A 19379-nucleotide genomic window follows, 5' to 3' on the forward strand; every position below is an offset into this window, starting at 1 on the left:
TTTTTGTTAGCAAGTTTTTCTCGCCAGGGTCAGTCTGAGGACAGAAAGGTGTTGCTGCTGCTGCTGCTGCGCTGCAACAACAAAAAAACCTGCACAGGAACGATGCTTGCTAGCAAAACTGAACCTTAGTAAGTTTAATATCGGAGAACAGAAACTGTATTAGTTTTTGCCTCAAGTGGACGAGAAAGTGCTTTTAAAAGTGTTGTATGTTTTTGTAACGAACCATTTTGTACATAGCCAATGTGATAAGTCGTTGGAGAGTTCTGTAACTTTTATTTTTATATATGTGCAAATAACTGTTCTGTCAATTGAGTGAGCGGTAAGGGAAGACTTAAAATGTATAGTATTGTGAAGCAAAAATGTAGCGATAGAGAAGAAGAAAAAAAAAAGTGATGTCAGAAGTGGGATTCGAACCCACGCCTCCAGAGGAGACTGCGACCTGAACGCAGCGCCTTAGACCGCTCGGCCATCCTGACGTCTTTACGTGCTGACGCAATGACGCAATACGTGCATGTAAAAACAATAGATGGAAAAATGTGCTTATAAGAGAGGCTGATAGGAGTAACTTAGACCCCGTAACTGGGTCTAGGTTACTCAGATTTTAAAGATTTTACTCGCACACTCCGGCTTTCATTGCTGAATTTATGTAAGAAGAGTCATGTCTCCCTCTAGTGGTGGTATTTGGAATTAGGGTTAAGCCTGTTCTGTTTCTGTTTGCTGTGTCTGTGTCCCAGGATGTCCACCAGGGGCCGCGTCAGGCCAGATGAAAGTCTGATGATGATGCAGGAACTTGACGACAGGCTGAAAGAGCAGATTGACAAATTGGAACATGTTCGACTTGCTGCTGTTGAACTGAAAGACAGCTTGTCTGGGGTATGTTATTCATAATCCCTGTCCATGATAGAACGTATTTATTGTGAGGTAATTTAAATTTTTGTATATTTTTCCCTAATATAGAGCAACAATAATCTAACCCAGTCTATTAGTGACCATATGGAATGGTTGAATCACTTGTCAGACCGAGTGGAGACTCTTCACATGAACACTACTGTTTTTGTTCAGGTAAGAAACCCCTGTATGTTTTTTTTTCCATATATGCATAGTGTAACAACAAAAGACTGCGGGACTAATCAGGCACTTATTGCATCATCTTAAACACTACTAAACAAGAAATGCATTGTCTCTTTCCTAATTTTTTTCATGTATTTTCAGATGAATCCAAAACCTCGTGCATGGACAGGGAAAATGGGTTCCAAATATGGCTACCACTGGGGACGTCTCCATCAGGCAGATGATGCCCTGTCAGAAATTGGTTGGTCGCCTGTTCGTACACGACGCAACAGTGATGCTGCCTCTGAAATGTCTTGTAACTGGTGACTGTCCTAAGTGTCAAGTTTTGATGCAAATTAACTAGTTAAACATTTTTTGTAAGTTTTTTGGTATATTTTTTATTCATGTTTCAGCTCTGTGTAATTAAAGACTAACTCTATAACCACCATTTTCAGCTTAGAACTGATGTATACGGGCATTTAGTAGTGCTGTGTTGACAAGTTAGCAGTCAGTGATCAGGCAGATTTTCACCAAGGCAGACAGGGGTTCCATGGTGTAATGGTTAGCACTCTGGACTTTGAATCCAGTGATCCGAGTTCAAATCTCGGTGGAACCTGAGGATGTGTCATCTGTGGGCTAATGTGTTCCCAAATGATTATTGTTATTATATTAATGGCATGAATGCTGGAACATATCTCAAGACTTCCCTGGGAGATCCCCTTGTTGAATTGTTTTTTGCAGGACCAATATCAGCCTGCCAAATAATGCACCCCCCTCTCTGTAATCTACCAGCAGACGCTTAGGTTAAAATGATGTTTGCATAGTACATTTGAAACTTAGATCATTTGGATCAATTACTAGTGCAACATATGATTGATTTATTTTATTTCTTAAACAAAGACAGCTTTAGCAGTGAACCTCATCGCATATTTCTTTCTTCAGCAGATCATGACAAAACATTTACTTCTTAAGATCATTTGTCTTCAGAAATAAGGGGGACTACTGATTGACAAGAAAAACACCCCATCACAGGTGGAGGTGTGAAAAAGGAAGGGTGGGTCAGGCTTGGAAATGTTCATCATTTGGATTGTCTTGCACAGAGCAGCTTGTTCCAGAGGATGCTGTTGGACGTGAAGATCTCCTTTTACTCCATTTTCAACTGTGAGGGCACAAAATAAACTGTGAGTGTTTACCATCAATAGATGAAGGGAAAACATGAACACATACTTACTTATGGACAAGATTGCGGTCAAGCAAAGGGATTTCCAAAGGGATCCCCAAAAGCAGCTGTTGAACCAGAGGTCTGGCCAACAGAAGCAGTCTGCCATGAGATGGAGAAAAGGTTAAATATGGTCACAGCAATATTTTAGTTACAGACACTGCTTGATGCCTGTTGTACCATAGCTACAGGTGGTGCTCCAAATGGGCTGGAATCCGGTGCTCCAAACGCTTTATCAAACATGTCCTGATTGAGGCTTTGACCTTGGGATGCTGAATTATTTGGAGCAGAAGAGAAGGCAACATCGAGGAGGCCCGGATTAAAGCTTGGAGCTGGGGTAGCAGCTGAAGCAGGAGCTGGTATAGGGATATCTAATCATGTACAGAACACAATCAGTGAAGGAGTCAAATACACATTAATATGCAACTTTACTGCTGCAGTTATTTTACCATTAGTCAATGATGGCATCTTATTAATATCAAAGTCATCATGATCTGCTGCATCCTGAGGCAAGCCCACTTTGCTGGAAAAGTACTGATCGAAAGCCCCTGCCTCTTTGCCGCTGGGAGCGGGAGCGGCATTGGACAAAACCTCTCCTTTCCTTGCTGGGATGGCGGGAGGTTTGGCGAGCTGGAAGTCCTTGAACATGTCCTTTCCACTCTTCTTTTCTCTGTCTCCAAGTGGATCCAAAGCTGAGAAGGCACTGTTCTCAACTTTCGGAGGGGTCTCTTTAGCAGGTGGCCTCGGAGGGGGACGTGCCGGACCTTGCTGGTCACCCCCCGTTTGGAAAGGATTGGTCGAGGCGGGTTGACCCCAAGCAAGGTGGGGTGGAGAGAGAGGTGGGACAGCAAACTGCGGAGGCATCTGCTGGCCCCAGGCTGTGGGCGGTATGGGTAGACCTCCAAAAGCAGATGGCTGCGGGAAGGCAGGCCGAGGGCCTGGAGCCGTCACTCCTGGCATTGGGAACATGCCAGGTGCAGCAGGGGGGGCACCCCACATGCCTGCAGCGGTGATGCTCGCAGCAGCGGGTGGACCTAACTGTAGATTCCCTGATTATGTACAAAAATTATCATGAAGTTAACATAAAGCCCTAAAAAACACATTGGCATGAATGGTGCATTTTTGTGTATTACCCAGAGCAGCAATGGAGGAGGGAGCAGAAGCGGAAGCAGGTGTGCTGTTGAAGAAGTCAGCTGAAGCTGGTGATGCCTCAGGTTGACTGGGAGCTGCGAAAAGATCTGCTCCAAACAGGTCACTCGGTGTAGCCTAATCACAAAAAAAATATATTAACTTGTGTTTCAGTTCAGCGCACTCCTGTCATTTCATGCATATTAAACCATGCAGCAGGTAGAAACCTCTTATTTACTGCAATTATTTATGCATGCTTTGACACTTACCAGTGTTTTTTTTTTAAATCACTGAAGCATGAATGTTAGGTAAAGAGAAAGCATAGTTGATTGGTCAGCAGTCAAAATGTATTTTACTTAAGTCAGTTAGAGAAGCACGTGACCACCTGTGCATGCATGACGACAGAACAGACCTACAAAACCTTAACAGGCCTCACATCTTATCTAAACCAAAAGCATTCTCTAGTGCACCCCATCATACACCCAGGCTCAGAAAAGGGAGATGTTAGATCCAGACGTCTGGAAAACACTTACATTCTGCACCCACACATGCACACCCACTACTATAATACTTCTGGCCGTGTCATTTCACCTTTGCACTCCTTCGACCTCGTCCGGACTTAGAGTTCTGCGGAGGTGGGCTTATGACAACTGAGTCCTTGCTATGAGCCACTGGCGGTTCTGGTCGATGAGTAATGTCGTTAGAGACGGGGGATATTTTCAAAGGGGAGTCAAAAAATGGGTTTTTTGTTGAGAGGACAAATCCAGATTCATTCCCATCCATCATGGTGGTTGTGTTCCCCTGAGTTATTTTGCCCCCTAGAGGCCACTGTCCATTACTGAGAGCCAGAATCATGGTTTTACTGGATAAGCCATTTATCTGCTGACTAAGAAGTTCCGAGTCTCCATTCAAACCACCATTAATAATTGTCCTACTAGTACTGCCAGCAGTGCTGTTTAGATGGTTGTTGGTGGCAGTCTGTGCATTATCAGGCGTCAACCGAGTGGCCGAGTTTGAAAGGGGGTCATCTCTGAAAGGGTCACTGTCTGGAGCTGGGAAGTAGCCAAAAGAAGAGGAAAAGGGATTCTCTGTGTGGGGAGATGCCCTATAACCAGGGGCACAGGAAGTTACAAAGGAGTTCCCCTTTATGAAATTCTGATTACTGTCAACTTCAGCGGAAAAGTCCAGCAAGAGAATATCATTAGAGCCCTGGTTAACATGAGAGGGACAGTGAGAGAGAGAAGGAGATGAATAAATTATTAGTTGTGCAGACACGTGTTAACAAAACGAACAATGAATCACATGGTGTGAAGAGACATGTTCAAAGCTGCTACACGTGGAGTGTTTGCTTCAAATATCACAGTCATTGTTGTCAAAGTCAGTACTTGGCAGCAAGGCAGGGTAAATATGCTAAAGTAAGCACTTGCTGTTTGACCTGAAACTAAAGATATTGAGACATTTCAGCATCAGTGGTGTAAAAGATTAGCAGGCTTTCTTCTACTAGGGCCCATCTGACCTTAAAGTATGTATGGATGCTATTTCTACTAAAACAGTCAGTGTGGTTAATTTAGACGATTTCTCGAGACGATTTTCCTCTTAAGATTAAGATTAGGATTTAGGATTATTATAATATTATCTTTAAACTTGTCTCTCCTCATTGAACACCACACATATGATCTGAAAACTTTCAATTGTGGTCCACTAGCTCTTTTCCTGTCTTAACTCGACATGTAGCAGCTTTGAAGTTCGACAAAAACAACATTAAGATTGGTAAACATGAACTCAATTCTTAAAGGATACATCTGCATTAAAATGCCAATGCATTAAAAATTAGATTATTTTCAAATGATAAACACAGAAGTCTTTTAAGAATTGAGTTCCCATAAACACACACATGATATAATCTGGAAGGTGGTGATGTTATTCTTACAAAATGCACAAGGAGCAGCCTTTAGAAGAACACTACTGCTGTTCTGAAGAGGAAGCTTGTTGAATCATAAGCATATTGTAACATGAAGATGTGTATGAGCCACTCATTATGCACACCCTGCTACAACTGAAGTATAATTCCGGGGATTATCAGGGGATATGGCACCACACTTACATTTGGAGACTGGATGTCTGGAGGAGTTGACATGGCTCCAAAGAGGTTAAGCTCCTCCACTGGCTGCAAGTCAGAAGAAAATGTACTGAATTCATACAGCTAATAAACACCGGTTGTATTTTATTTATTGTGAGCAGAACAGAAATTCTTACCTGTGCAGTTTTGACTTCACTGCCCATATTTAACAAGGCATCACTTCCATTCTGAGGAATAAAGATAAAAACAGTCGGTCAAAGGGAGAGTTGGAAAGGTTTTTTTTTTTTTTTTTAAAAAAGGTTTTAAAAAAAGTGCTTACCTCAACTACTGCAGTGCCATTTTCACCCTGTAAACAGAGGCAGACTGTTAATGATTATACGTATTTTCCCATTTTACTGACCGCTGTGTCATTTCACAGGAATGTCTGAGGATGTGATTCGCTGAAAGAACACAGAGAGGCAGTGTTGACATTCAGGAGGTGCATACAGTGCGTACCCTGTCAACTTCACCGCATGCTTTTCTTTCAGAGAGAAAATATTGTCAAAGCCCAACCTTTGAAAAAAAAAAAAGGTTTTTTTTTCCAGTTTAAAGTCAGTTACCTTCTGTGAGGTCTCCACTTCTTTCTTCCTCATGTTGAAAATGACTTGGAAAAGATCTTTCAGATCAATGACCAGGGGCTCTGCCTGTGTGTGGACACAAAGATGGGACGTTTTTCACTGTTGTCCATTTAACGTTGATGCAGACCCAGACATGCCAAACCAACATCACAGAACTAACAGCAATAAAGGCAGACACAGCCAGCAGTGACTCTATGTACCAGTAGGTGGCAGTAATCTGTTTTCAACCTTTCAAAGGGCTAAATCTGTGGATTTACAAACTGTAAACAAAACAGCACTTCCTTATCATTTCCACACTAATCGAGCCCATAACATATGGACTGGATGTCTCCACTTTATTCATTCCAGATAGAAAAAAATCAGAAAATATTTGAATAATAGATTTTAAGATTTGCCTACTTTTGTCCCTACCTTTTCTCTTCCTATGCACTAGTTTTATGTCCAGCTTGAGCTGGCAGATAGACACACCGCATGACACTGACTGCCTGAGTGGCCGTTACCTGCTGTGCAGTCTTTATGGCAAAGAACTGATGCTGTCCCTCCGCTCCGCACACGTATCCAAACGCCCTGTTATCTGTCACATCTCTGGCAATGAAGGAGATCTTATTCACCACATGCTCGTGTTCGATCACCTGAGCAACAGGGGACAGGAGTTTCATCAGCATTAGCGACAAGATCGATGAAGCGTAACCTGACAGGAATGGGAGCAAACTCAGCAGAACTCACTCCTGATTTCTCGTCAATGATCTTGATCCCTGACATGGAGATGTTGACCCAGATCCTCTGCTTGTGCTTGCCTTGGGACCGTGCAGCTACCGCCATACCCTGCAGTCAAATAATAATTGATACAACTATGAGGCAACAAATCAAAACAAACTGTCATTACATTAGTATTCATTCCCTGAATGTACCTTCAGTTTCATCATGGAGTCCTGGCACATCTTGTCTCCCCGGGCTTCTGCGACATCATCAATGCCAATCAGCTTAGCTTTGTACCTTACACCATCCCCCTGAAACCTGCCCAGCAGGTACTCATCTGTCTTCTCGGGAACTGTAAAAAGTAAAATACAAGAAAACTAATATGTATGCCAGATCCTACCAGAAGGTTTTTTGTCTTCCATTCCTCACCTTTCTTCTTCTCCTTTTTAAAAGTGGCTTTGGAGGAGGGTGTAGCCGGCGAGTTGGGAGGGGTGTTAGAAGACGGGGATGTGGCGCTGGTGTCGGCAGCTATGGGTACACTGTTTTCCACCTCTGTGGACATGGTGTGGTGTTCGAGCCTCTCTGGACAAGCGGACAATCAGAGGGTGAAGCAGACGGCAGCTCCGTGTTCAGGGGCAGTCAGGGCGAGCGAGCATATGACTCCTCTAACACCCACACATGCTTCTCTTGGTGTTTGTCTGCAGCGAGAAAAAAAAAGTGAAGTTGGACAGCGAACGTGGTGAGAGAGGAAAAAAGGAGAAGACAGCAGCTTTGTGCACAATCCTTCCTGGTAAACCTGAAAAAGCTGTAAAACAGATTAAACACTGTCAATGCTTAAAAAGATGTGTTCGCACATCATAAGCAATCATGTTATTTAACAATGTACAGTAAACATTTACAAGCACAGAAACACCCATTACAAGACACATGACCAATAAAAACACAGTGGTCTGTGAACAGAGAGAAAACTTTTAACACTTTAACCCTGCTTCAAACGTGCTGTGTCAGGTATTTGCCTGCTACTTATATTATGACAGCATTCAATGAAGCATCACAGATCAGCATTAGATTCACTGGTAATCTGCAGCAACATTCATATCAATCAATCTCCCAACAGACTGGTCACAAAGCACAAGACAACGTCACATGATGCATAAATAACATCCCTGATTCACCTGCAGCGTCCCATCTATTGCTCTTCCTTGAATACATCACTCACGAGGAAACAATCACCAAAAGAAAAGCCATACAAGGATTCCTCCTTTGGAAAACAAAGTCAGCTCTGAGAGGGACGTACATACCTGAAGGACCAGCTCCTGAGGCTACACTGGCTGGAATACAAGTGTAAAGAGCCTGTGAGTGCGGTAGGATGGACCAAAGGTTGAATATGGGCAAAGGTTGAGCAATTACCTGAGGTTAATCTTACTCTAGCAGAGCGAAAGATCCTCGTGATGCCCAGCTACGCAAGGACAAAAGGAAATTGGGGGCTTTAGAATTAAATGCACCCAAGATGTTTTCATTGATGCTGCAGAATTAAAGGAGGAAAATCCAAATTCCCCTGCGATGATGCAAATTCAGAAGGGAAGGGAAAAAAAAAGGGAAGAAAAACAATCAATAATCTGGTCCAGCTTTTATTGCATATGATCCATAAAGGAAATGAGAGAGATACAGTGATGACGACTGCATCACAAGAGCTACTGTGCCACAGTAAAACAATCAAATCATCTGAGCCTGCAGCAGTTCTGACATGAAGGAAACAAGCTCAGTTAGGCTTTGTATTTTTTTTGTTATGTCAACCACAGCAAGATACTGAGCAGCAGTGCTGGGGAGCGTGGAGGGACGTGGCATAGGTTGATGCTCCATTTACACAAGCCTGACACATGACTGTCCAGAAACCACAGCCTTGTCAGAGTCCCACTAAGCTGCAGGCTAAGTCTAATAAAAAGGGTCAAATGTCAGCTGTTCATTGCACTTTTGAGTTAATTACAACTGACAGTTGAGAAGAGGCACAAATAAATCCCCTTAGCCACACAGTGCATTAAGTGTGAGCGTAGATTTGTCAGCAGAAATAACGGCAGCACAAGTAAAGGGGGAGAAATGTCACAATCCTCTGGCCGTCAGGAAATGTAAACTACTGCACATCTGGAGGAAATCAGGGAATGACTCAGTCTGCAAGTCAATGAGATGGTGAAATACCACAGGCCCACTGTGAACACAGGGGGGCATGCAAACACTTCTATGCCGAATGGAAATGTTGTTAAAACAAGAATATGTGGAGAGGAAATCTCAAGATGTAAGAAATGGTGACCTCAGAGAGAAAGAAGGATCAAAAATGAGTTACAATTAAGAAAACAACACAGTGAATGAACATTTTCCAAACACTACACTGTTTAAATGGGAGTGCTGCTCCTTTTTAGAGTGAAAAACAACTTTTACGCACCAACTTTTTTTCAGTTTTTCCTGGCGAACAGCTTTAAACTTTTTTTTTTAAACCACTACCTGGTAGACCTTTAATTAATGCAGGCAGGGGTGGAAAATACAAGTCAAACAACACAATGACCTACCTGTGTGAAAGCCGCGCAGCGACACGCTATTAGTCCTGCTGTGGAAACGGTGATTTGTGTTTCCCGTGATGCCTCCGCGGCGCCTCGGCTGCGAAATGAGCGCAATCAAACACAGCTTCGGAGGAAAAAAAACGAGAGAGAATCAGATGTTTTCCGCTGGACGCCGCCGACAGAAAGGAGAGACTGCTGCGAAGCCCCAGGTTAACCCCTTCACTGCCTGACGGAGGGGAGAGCTGCCTGTATATTTCTACGGGCAGAGGGGGCGGTCTCTGCGCGCACAGCAGAATATGGGTCACGAAAAATGTTGCGTCAAGAATGAAATGTGTCAAAAGAATACGGCACTTAATATAGGAATATCATTATATACACTACCGTTCAAAAAGCATCAATTAACCTTTTTAGCACTATAAGCAAACACAATGTACCATTAGAACATAGAAATGATGGTTGCTGGAAAAGGGCCTCTGTATACCTTTGTATATATTCCATTAAAAATCAGTCTTTTCTAACTAGAATAGTCATTTACCACATTAACAATGTCTAGAGTGTATGTCTGATTACTTAAAATAAAATAAAATAACAAAAAAATACATACATACAAAGACATTTCCAAGTGACCCCAAACTTTTAAATGGTAGTATATATATATATATATATATATATATATAGATTTGAAGGGGAATTTGTTGTTTGTGTGTCTTTTAGCTCTTTGTTTTGATTTCAGGGACAGCTAGGCTACTTTGTGAAAATGTTTCCACTTTGTAATTTTGTTGTTAAAGATGTTTTCTGCACTAAACAATCAAAGACATTTAAACAAAAGCAGGAAGTTAGGTCGCAAAATCAATGTCAGATCACACTGTGACCCCATCTGCTTGAAGGCCAAACTGTTTGTTAGCCACCTCGCATATAAACACATGGTTAAAAAAATAAAGTGCACTACTGCTGACTAACAGGTAAATGTAATGTAAAGCAGCTACATATTTACCTCAGGAATAAATGGCCAGTGCTCATCTGATGCAAGGCAGACAGTTAATACCCAGAAAGTTAAAAATCTATCCAGCCTCTCTCTGCCAGCACCATGGGTTCACAGTATTAGATGACTTTTCAGTGGGAAAACATCATATCATTAGAGTGGACTGAGGAGCTGCAGTGCCAGAGTTCCTCTGCTGCTAACACAGCAGAATTTCTGAAAGCACAAGCATGACATTTCCTTCTCTGTGCCCTAATCTCACTGCAATCACAGTAAGTGATGGCTGAAAATGGGTCATCCACTTCCTTTGTATAAATGTCTGTTTTGCTCTCAGTGCCATGCAGTGATTTAGTTTGTGTAATGACAGTTTTCCTATTTGCTGTTGTAAGCCCTCAGTGGTGATTAGGAGACTCCCGGAGAGAAAAGCCTCAAGGAAGTGTTTTTGTTTTGTGTTTGCAGAAGCATCAATAGATGTTTGTTTATAATAATTAAAGGGTGATGAACGCAGGCGGGGATAGGTTCCAAGTTACACGACAGAAGACTCAACGGAAGCGAAGCATTGGGAAACTAAATTTGTTTGTAACGGCTAAAAAACTGGAATATGAACACTGACGTCAGAAGTGATGTCAACATGGCTTTTTCCTGTGGATGTGTGGGTTTCACTTCTCTAAACTTTGCTGTTTTAGTATAGTGAGAAGTCTCCTAATAGTGAAAACTAGATTATATGTCAGACAACTTTAAAGAATTGACAGAAACTCAATTAACATCCCACGTGGTGCTGACAGAATAAGAAGCTGAATATTTCTGAAAAATAAACCTTATTGTTGTGTACAAAGGAAAATTAGTTCAACAATGTGTTCATATCCAGCCATGCTCTGTGCGTTACGTGCAGCTTTCTTGCAGTACCATCAGTGACCTCAGCCTGCCTACAATATTATTCAAGTTGATGATTAAACAAACTTAAACATAAAAAGATAACTTGCTTTTTTTTCTTCATCACAGATTCCATTCCTTACCCTCAAAATACTTTGATATCAAGTCTTAAAAGTAACACAAAGCAAAGAAGCACCCATGCTTAAATGCATTTCTGCAAAAAGTTTCCAGACGTTCGGTTAGCCTATTCCTCCATAAATGAATACATATCGTGCATGTTGTGGGTGGCGGGTCCCCACAATGGTTTGTTTGTTAGCTATAGACCTGCTAGGTGAGCTCCTAGCAGACGATGCTAACATGCTGATCTGCAGTCAGTTAGCAATTCAGCTAAGCAGCAGTTTGACAAGAATTAAAATTAACTAGCATTATTATTATTTAATGACTTTTGCCTCTTCTTCTGCTCTTTTCTTCTTCATACAGTCTCTGCAAAATGTGTTAAAGAGGTGTACAGTGTGTACAGAGAGATGAGAGAGAAGAGAACAGAGGAAGGATGTCTTTCCTGGCTTTGTATCCTGTGTTCTGCTGACAGAGGCTGGTTTTTAGGAGATGAGCCCCTCAGAAATCAGAATACAGATTCAGTTCTCCCTCCTCAGCCACTGGAATGATGTTTTTCACAGCTTCTTAGCAAACATCTTATTGCAAATTCTTCTCACGTGCAATATAGAACGTTAACCTTTTCCCTTTGGTGACGTGTCTCTTCCGACTAGCATCACTGTCTGACTCTTCCTCTCTTCTTCTGCTGAATGTGATTCATTGACAGTTTAGAATCAGTGACACACCCATTGCAGCCTCACACGTTACATACAGGAGAACATGGTGGATGCTAATATGGGAGGAGCTGTGATTCTGATAGAAAACTTTATGCAAAAAAAACGCAGACTACAGCTGGCACACATCAGCACAGACACAGAGGATTTATTTTTATGATAGAATGCTGACAGAGACAATCTAATGGGAAGTGTCCTTTCCTCAGTTTATGACAGGAAGGCCACAATCCAAACATCAAGGGCGTGAATCCAGGAACAGGCTGCCACCACACTCAACCTAAGATAGCCACTTATCTCCACTCCATAATTGAAGGATAGTTTTACATTTTCTCTCTGTTCTTTATCTCTCTTGAGAGAGAGGGGTACAGCAGCAGGAAGCAACGTCATCATTATTTTTTTTGTCACACACAATGACAAGATTCTATGAGATGTAGTGCGTAAATTACTGTAAAACCAATTGCTGTTCCAGCAATGTTTCCACACAGTTCCAACCTCCCCCACCAAAAAACAGGAAGTCTTTCTAGTCAGGAGAAATATTGGCCAAGCACCTTACCTACCCTCTGGTTTCCTGAGAAAGCTGGGAGGAAACTGCCGAACCTCATAAAAGTGGTGACTTCAGCACATATTTGTGTCTCTCCATCGGGAAATGACCACGCAACCTCGAGACTACCCCAGTTCTGCTCTGCAGATATGGTGGGGGGAAAGAAGCAGGACAGGGCAGCCCCCAGATTGACTTTGGAGACATCAGGGAATAGACTCACTGTATTTATTTAAGTCAGCAGAAAGAATATTCTGGAGTTTAACAAAACCTTTACTTGAAACTAAGAACTTCGCCGTCTGTGATAAATCATCAGCCGATTTTATCTTTAACCAAATATAAGCTGCTTGTTTTTAATCTAATACTGACCTCACCGGTCTACTCTGAGACATGTTCTGTTTTTGCAAATAATTTATACATGCTGCACTCCCTCCTTTTGAAGAACAAAGTACTGCAGACTCAGCAAAAGCTCTGCACAGATCACATGACAGATCACCGGGTGCAACAGTTCAAAACGTCCAGTTCATTGTGCAAGACTCGTTTCAGTTTAATTAGAGAACAGTGTTTCATATATACACAAGTAAAGAAACGTGTGTGCACTATGTGTTGGTGGTTTAGACCCTACACTGGGGTCACGTCTTCATAAAGAGTGTGAATCTAAGACAGCTGGTGCAACCGATATGTGTGCGATGTTGCCATCTTGTGGACAAAGAGTCACACATCAGCACCTGCTGTATATGCAGATTTTTAAAGACTTGACAGGATTTAATTGATTGTCATTGATTGCCATTCAGTTTCCTGGTCCTCGCCTGATGAGAATTGTGTACTATGATCTCATCAAGCCAATGTGTTACGGGAAACCAGAAGCTACCTTTGCAAATATTTGCTCTGCAGCCCACCTCTAATGTTGCAAAATCTGGAAAACATTGAACCATTTGCCTGACAACGATGTGTAAAATATAATTTCTTTAATATTAACTGGGAAACATTGCATTAATTAATGTCTGTTTCAATAGGATTTTCTTCATCCACATCTGACATAATGCTGAATAAAAAATGGTAAAGCACCACTTTTGGTATCAAAAATAAAATGGACAGTGAACTTTGGTTTCTGAGCAGTGAAACATTATTGCTACGTCTGATGTCCAGCTTGACAACAACAGCACCATCTTTTTTTTGCAGTTGGATAATCATTAACAAAGTGGTACCTTAAAAACAGAGGGCCATCACCGTTCCTCTCTGCAAGGGGTCACCATGAGGCTGGAAGTCGCTCTGAGTCTAACCTTGGCATTTCTTGGGACAGGAATGTATGTATATTTCCTATTTCATGGAAACGGCCGTGAAAATGTCTTGTGTGGATTCCATTATATTGACGTGCATGTAATGTCTGTCATTTCAGGGGACAGCTAACTCCTGATCCGCCACCTGTGAACTGTGCGTGGAGCCGTTGGTCTGAGTGGAGTTCCTGTGATCCCTGCACGAAAATCCAGGTGAGCCTATTAAGACTGTAACACACAAAACACGTGATTACAGAAGAGCTCTGCAAATATTACAAATGATCAGAGATCCCCATGTAACACTAACCCCGAGCCAACAAAGCATTAGAACACTTCTTGATGCATATTTTGTCTTTTTAATGCTGCGACATGATTCCTGATCATCAGAGGCGCTCTCGTGGTATAGACGTGTTTGGCCAGTTTAACGGTCAGCCCTGCCAGGAAGCAGTAGGGGAGCGTAGATATTGTGACACCGCTGCTGAATGTCCACGGCCAACTGTGTCTTTGTGCACGGAGTCAGAGTTCCAGTGCCGCTCAGGTACTGCACCTTGTTTTCAGGCACCTACACCTACACAGCATGTCTGTATCTCTACTTAAACGTTTTATTTGATCTGTTTAAACTCAATCTATGTGCAGGAGCTTGCATTAGGAAGAGTTTAGAGTGCAATGGAGACATTGATTGTGAAGACCAGTCCGATGAGGAATGTGAACCTGTGCGCAAACCCTGTGGTGAAAAATTCTTGGATAACAACGAGCAAGGCCGAACAGCAGGATATGGGTGAGAGTTTTTACAAACATCAGCCAAAAAAATTTACAGTCTTAAAAAAAGGCCACTTTATCCGTGCAACAGAACTAATCTTTTGGGAATCGAACCTCGCACGAATCCTTTCAATAATGACTTCTTTAACGGGAGATGTGATCGAGTGAGAAATCCAAGCACTTTGCAGTATGACCGGGTTCCCTGGAACGTCGGTGTGCTCCACTATCAGGTAAAATCACAACCGTTTTTCCTATATATTCCTCTTGTGGTTAAAGGTGGTATTACACGTCTACCTGGTTAGCATGCTAACTTCATTCGATTTATCTGCTGTAGCACAGGCATCTGGGGTGAAGTCACATTATAACCTATGGATGCTTTTAATATTTTGGCTGTTTTTACAGACTAAAGTGGAAGAAACTGTTTCCAGAGAAGTCTATGAGGAAACACACAGCATCCTGAAGGAAATCCTAACAGATAAGACCTCTAAAGTTGATGTTGGGTTGTCTTTTAAATTCAAACCAACGGAGGGGTCTCTGGCCAATTTTTCTGCCAGCGGTGGTGTAGATGTAGGTACTGATAAAGCAGAAATTATAAATCGGCTTGCTAAATTCGAGACCACTAAGGTAAATCAGTTGTAAGATGTTTTTTTTCCCTAGAAACTATCCACCAAAATGATCCTAAACATTTGTATGATCTGCACTTTGCAGAAAAAGAGCTTCATACGGGTAAAGGGTAAAATACAGTTGAGCACCTACAGGATGCGCAGCACTCAGCTAAAATTAGCTGATGAGGTCCTCAACCATATCCAGTCACTGCCTGTGCAGTATGAGAAGGGCATCTATTTTGCCTTTCTGGAGGACTATGGTACACACTACACCAAAAACGGAAGATCTGGTGGTGAATATGAATTGATATACATTCTCGACCAGGAAGCTATTAAGTCAAACCGTAAGTATGGAAAAGACTTTTTCAAAAAAAAAAACTTGGAAATGGAAAAAAATGTTAATCCACTGTCCTGTTCTGTTGGTTCCGTTCTTCCTTGCTGACAGATATGACAGTGTCAGATATTAAAAACTGTCTCAGCGTAGGCCTCAGAGCTGACGCTACTTTGACAAATTTGGGCCAGGCAGAGGGACATCTAAAAACTGGCGGTTGTGATGGTGTAAAAACAACAGACGGAGGTTTGTTTCCCTCTTTCTCTTATTCAAAATGTTCCCAATAAGTGTAAGCATCCTCTTGGATTTTAAGTCCAAGAGAATGAACCTTTCAACAGCACATGCACTTATGTAAGGAAGAGACACAGTGCATAGTCACTAAAGGTTGGTCCTTTTTTTGTAACACAGGTAATGATGGAAACAAATCCAGAGACAGAATGGTGGAGGAGGTGATGACAGCTGTCACGGGAGGCACTCCAGAAGCTGCCGCTGCAATGAAGGCTGTGTTAAAAACGGACGGGGTGATGGATCTGAACACGTATACAGCATGGGCTCGGTCCATTGCAGATGAGCCCGCACTGCTTCAGAGTGAAGTAGGAATAGTAGCTGGCTAGTTTTAGAACTTTTAGACCTTTTTAAGACATATATGACTTTATAATTAAAACCTGTTTTGCACGTTTTCTGTTGTTTCTGACAGGCAGATCCCATCTACATGTTAGTTCCCATAAGCATGCCTGATGCCAACACCAGGATATCAAACCTGAAGAGGGCCACAGCAGACTATGTGGCGGAATATAACGTGTGCAAGTGTAAGCCCTGCCGTAATGGAGGCACTGTGGTTCTACTGGATGGAAAGTGTCTATGTCTTTGCTCTCCCCTGTTTGAAGGCTTGGCCTGCCAGAACAGGAAGTCTGATAAACTTGGAAACCGAGGTAACGTTAGATTTGATTTCACAGTTTATTTCACTTCAGCAATGTATTTATCTGAACATTTTTTTTCTCCAGATGATACACCTACTGTTCAAGAAGAAGGAAACTGGTCATGCTGGTCTCCCTGGTCCAACTGTAGCGAAGGGAAACGCAGCCGGATTCGAGGCTGCAACACGGGGGACATCAGTGGAGCTGTGTGCAGAGGAGACACAAGCAGTGAAGATCACTGTTAAGCAGTTGACAGCTTAAAGGTTAAAGGAGTAGTTCATGAAATATAGTTTTGCTCCAGTGCGCAGGTCCTCTGGTACCAGTTAGTACACTGTGGTGGAGTCTGCTCAGCTACAATTGTAAATGACATACAATTAAAATTTCTCAGCATACTTTATTGTTATTGTAACTCCAGTTTTAATCACGAGCACATTCCTTCTTTATATACTGTACAGGGGTTTATTAGCACATCCTGGGACATCCGTTGTCATGCCAACATGCCATAATAAATGTACAAAACAAGCACAAAATAAGATATTGTCACAGAGATGTTCAATGTTAACTACTGACTTTCAAATTCATGAACAACGTAAACTTTACATCACATCGTTAGCCTTAAAATATGCCAATTAGCTTACAAAATAGTGACAAACCTATCATGAATGATTATCTAACTTACGAGCCTCATTTTAACTCAAGGGGAGGTGAACCAATCTTCTAACTCGATCCTTGACCCAAAACAGTGAAGAATTCTTCAGCATCCCTTCGTCTTCTAAACAGCGTTCTTAGCGCATCGGTAATAATAATCCCCCCATCATAATAACAATGAACATTAGTTCTGCTTGGAAATTGAACAGCTCCTCTTGGATTATATATTATATACATTTATTACAAACAAAAATACATTTTAATAGAAATATAAATTCATATTTTTGACTTTGATCAATTAAATAAACTGAAATCACAAGTTTTTGAAAGAACTTTAAGACTTTTTGTGTGTGTTTTTTAGCTTTTAATACTCTGAGGTGATATATTAATAGGATAATAAACCACAGACACATTCCAGCTGGCTGTGCAGATGAGAACCAGATGAGCTGAAGCTGCCTGGATGGAGATGAATGGAGAGAATGAACAGACGAAGGACAGAGATCCAAACACACAACATAAAGAAAGGCATAGGCCTACTGTTTTTGTTTTCTTATTTTACTTTGCTGTCAGCTATAGGTCCTCTTTCACACATGCACATGAACAAGTGGTTCATACTATATCGCAAAATTAGAGAATATCAATATTAGAAAAATATAAATGTTATTTGTTGCCAGTAGATAAAGTGTACAAGTCACTATTATTTTAACAAAAGTATAAAACTCAACTAAAGTACAATTAAAAAAAATACGTCTCAGAATATTACTACATTTTTAATTATAGTTGCAATAAGTCCATCCTTAGAAATTAAACAAAACAAAAAATAAGCAGTCAGTCAGATAAACGTAAGAAGTAAAAAGCATTGTGTTTTTAGGAGGTGTAGTGGAATGGATGGTACCTCAAGTGTGAATTTAAGTGCTGTATACTGCCTGTTGCTGCCCTCTCCTGTTGAAAAGGTGAACTAACATGGGAACATACATACAAACTTCAGTCCCTCAAATAGCCACTTGAGGCTGGGCTCCATTACCAAGCCTTTCTTGTTACTTTTCTTTCTTCTCTCTCTCTCTCTTCTCTCTTACTCTTCCCTTTTTTCTTTTGTCAGTTGCAAAACCATTACCATAAGGTTGTTGCACTAATACTTGTGGATTTGTTCTTACAATGGGCAGAGAGTATGACTGGCATATTTGCTTAGCTTTAACAGCCTTTGATTTCTATGTTTGGTCTTGGGGTTTGAATCCAGTCACTTAGCACCAACACTGCAGGCATGACTCGAGATCCTCGTGCCAAAGAAGGCCTTGTTAAGCAAACAGTGAGAGGCAGAGATAGCAGAGAGTGGAAGAGCTGCAGCTTGCACAATATTTAGGAATGTGCACAGACCTTAGATAATATAAAGAAAACAGTCCTGTCGTGTTTAAAACAAAGAATTAAAACAAATCTGAGGTTAGTGCTTCTTTGAAATGACCTGAGCGCATTATTTATTACCTCTCCTCTCAGTAAGCTTACTCGGAATATCACCTCCTGTCATCACTCAAATAGAGAGGAGTTAAAGTCCAGAATGTTTGTGCATGTGTGTGTGTCTGTGTGCAGTGGGGGGTGATGAATGCATACTTGAGAAATAACCACTGGGGGTGGTGGCCCCTGGCCTTTAGGATGTCAGCATAATGGAGTAAAACTTTCAGACCGTATTGAGCTCCAAGGAGACCCCATTCACTGTGGACAGCAATCCAGCCTCAAGCCATTATCTTAGTCTAAAATGTTTTGTTCTTTCTTTAGGCTTCAACGGAACACTTTGCACAAAATAATGAACCCTTCTGCATCGATAGACTGCCCAGTCTTTTTATAACCAATATTTACACATGTGGTTAATTTAAAAAAAAATCAACAATGGTTTATATTCTCATAATTCTCCATTATGTAGATATTTGAAACATTTAACATTCATAAACAGAGACATTCATTGTTAAAGTCTGTGAATTCAGTCGAATTGATGCCCTTTTGTATTTATTATCCAAATTAGAAACATCTTAAGAGCTACTTTTTACTTGTTACTAACTTGTTTTCTGTGAAGTTTCTTTTTATCTAAATCAGCTGTTGGTGGCAAATTTAGGATTTTTGTGGTGCTACATGAATAAAATAGTCTTACAAAATAAGAGTCTTGCAATTCATGTAGCCTCCTAAAACTGAGTTAAAATTTTTCAAGCTGTTTCACACAAGCTGAGGGGGAAAAAAAGTTTTTTTTGTCTCATCTCATAAACATATAGCCTTTATTTTTCTGTGAAC

The 19379-nt window shown here is 41.4% G+C and overlaps 2 protein-coding genes and 2 non-coding genes across 6 annotated transcripts; 2 read left to right on the forward strand and 2 right to left on the reverse strand.

Annotated features, from left to right (window-relative positions):
• Positions 1-393: 393 nt before the first annotated feature.
• trnal-cag (transfer RNA leucine (anticodon CAG)) lies at positions 394-476 on the reverse strand. The gene has a single exon. It is a non-coding gene; the product is annotated as a tRNA-Leu (tRNA).
• Positions 477-1594: 1118 nt separating this feature from the next.
• On the forward strand, positions 1595-1666 carry trnaq-uug (transfer RNA glutamine (anticodon UUG)). The gene has a single exon. It is a non-coding gene; the product is annotated as a tRNA-Gln (tRNA).
• A 245-nt stretch (positions 1667-1911) lies between these two features.
• On the reverse strand, positions 1912-9601 carry dab2 (DAB adaptor protein 2). 3 transcript variants are annotated; one of them, XM_028417825.1, is made up of 15 exons: positions 9358-9601; positions 7223-7491; positions 7006-7145; positions 6821-6919; positions 6595-6726; positions 6077-6160; positions 5797-5823; positions 5654-5704; positions 5502-5564; positions 3989-4606; positions 3403-3535; positions 2719-3318; positions 2450-2640; positions 2282-2371; positions 1912-2209 (listed from the first exon to the last, which is right to left on the reverse strand). In XM_028417825.1, exons 2-14 carry the CDS (start codon positions 7353-7355, stop codon positions 2300-2302), a joined length of 2343 nt encoding a protein of 780 aa, XP_028273626.1. In that variant the 5' UTR covers positions 7356-7491; positions 9358-9601; the 3' UTR covers positions 1912-2209; positions 2282-2299. The 3 variants fall into 3 exon arrangements, with proteins under 3 accessions (XP_028273626.1, XP_028273627.1, XP_028273628.1); XM_028417826.1 differs by lacking the exon at positions 9358-9601 and adding an exon at positions 8095-8113; XM_028417827.1 differs by lacking the exon at positions 3989-4606 and having other exon boundaries at positions 9358-9599.
• Positions 9602-13734: 4133 nt separating this feature from the next.
• Positions 13735-16987, forward strand: c9 (complement component 9). The gene is made up of 11 exons (XM_028418475.1): positions 13735-13872; positions 13965-14055; positions 14230-14380; positions 14479-14620; positions 14693-14831; positions 15004-15225; positions 15310-15550; positions 15652-15783; positions 15946-16130; positions 16235-16469; positions 16542-16987. Exons 1-11 carry the CDS (start codon positions 13820-13822, stop codon positions 16697-16699), a joined length of 1749 nt encoding a protein of 582 aa, XP_028274276.1. The 5' UTR covers positions 13735-13819; the 3' UTR covers positions 16700-16987.
• The last annotated feature ends 2392 nt before the right edge of the window (positions 16988-19379 follow it).

The sequence above is a fragment of the Parambassis ranga genome, chromosome 12 (genome assembly GCF_900634625.1).
Source record: "Parambassis ranga chromosome 12, fParRan2.1, whole genome shotgun sequence".
NCBI classification, from domain to species: Eukaryota; Metazoa; Chordata; class Actinopteri; family Ambassidae; genus Parambassis; species Parambassis ranga.

What these genes read in the sequence shown, in the direction of transcription:
- dab2 (XM_028417825.1), bottom strand. Translation starts at nt 7,355, where the DNA reads ATGTCCACAGAGGTGGAAAACAGTGTACCCATAGCTGCCGACACCAGC. An exon ending in GAGGTCGAAGGAGTGCAAAG is followed by an intron (nt 3,536 to 3,988) that starts GTGAAATGACAC and finishes TTTTGTGATTAG; the next exon opens with GCTACACCGAGTGACCTGTT. An exon ending in CTCCTCCATTGCTGCTCTGG is followed by an intron (nt 3,319 to 3,402) that starts GTAATACACAAA and finishes GTACATAATCAG; the next exon opens with GGAATCTACAGTTAGGTCCA.
- c9 (XM_028418475.1), top strand. Translation starts at nt 13,820, where the DNA reads ATGAGGCTGGAAGTCGCTCTGAGTCTAACCTTGGCATTTCTTGGGACA. An exon ending in GGAAGCTATTAAGTCAAACC is followed by an intron (nt 15,551 to 15,651) that starts GTAAGTATGGAA and finishes CCTTGCTGACAG; the next exon opens with ATATGACAGTGTCAGATATT. An exon ending in TGATAAACTTGGAAACCGAG is followed by an intron (nt 16,470 to 16,541) that starts GTAACGTTAGAT and finishes TTTTTTCTCCAG; the next exon opens with ATGATACACCTACTGTTCAA.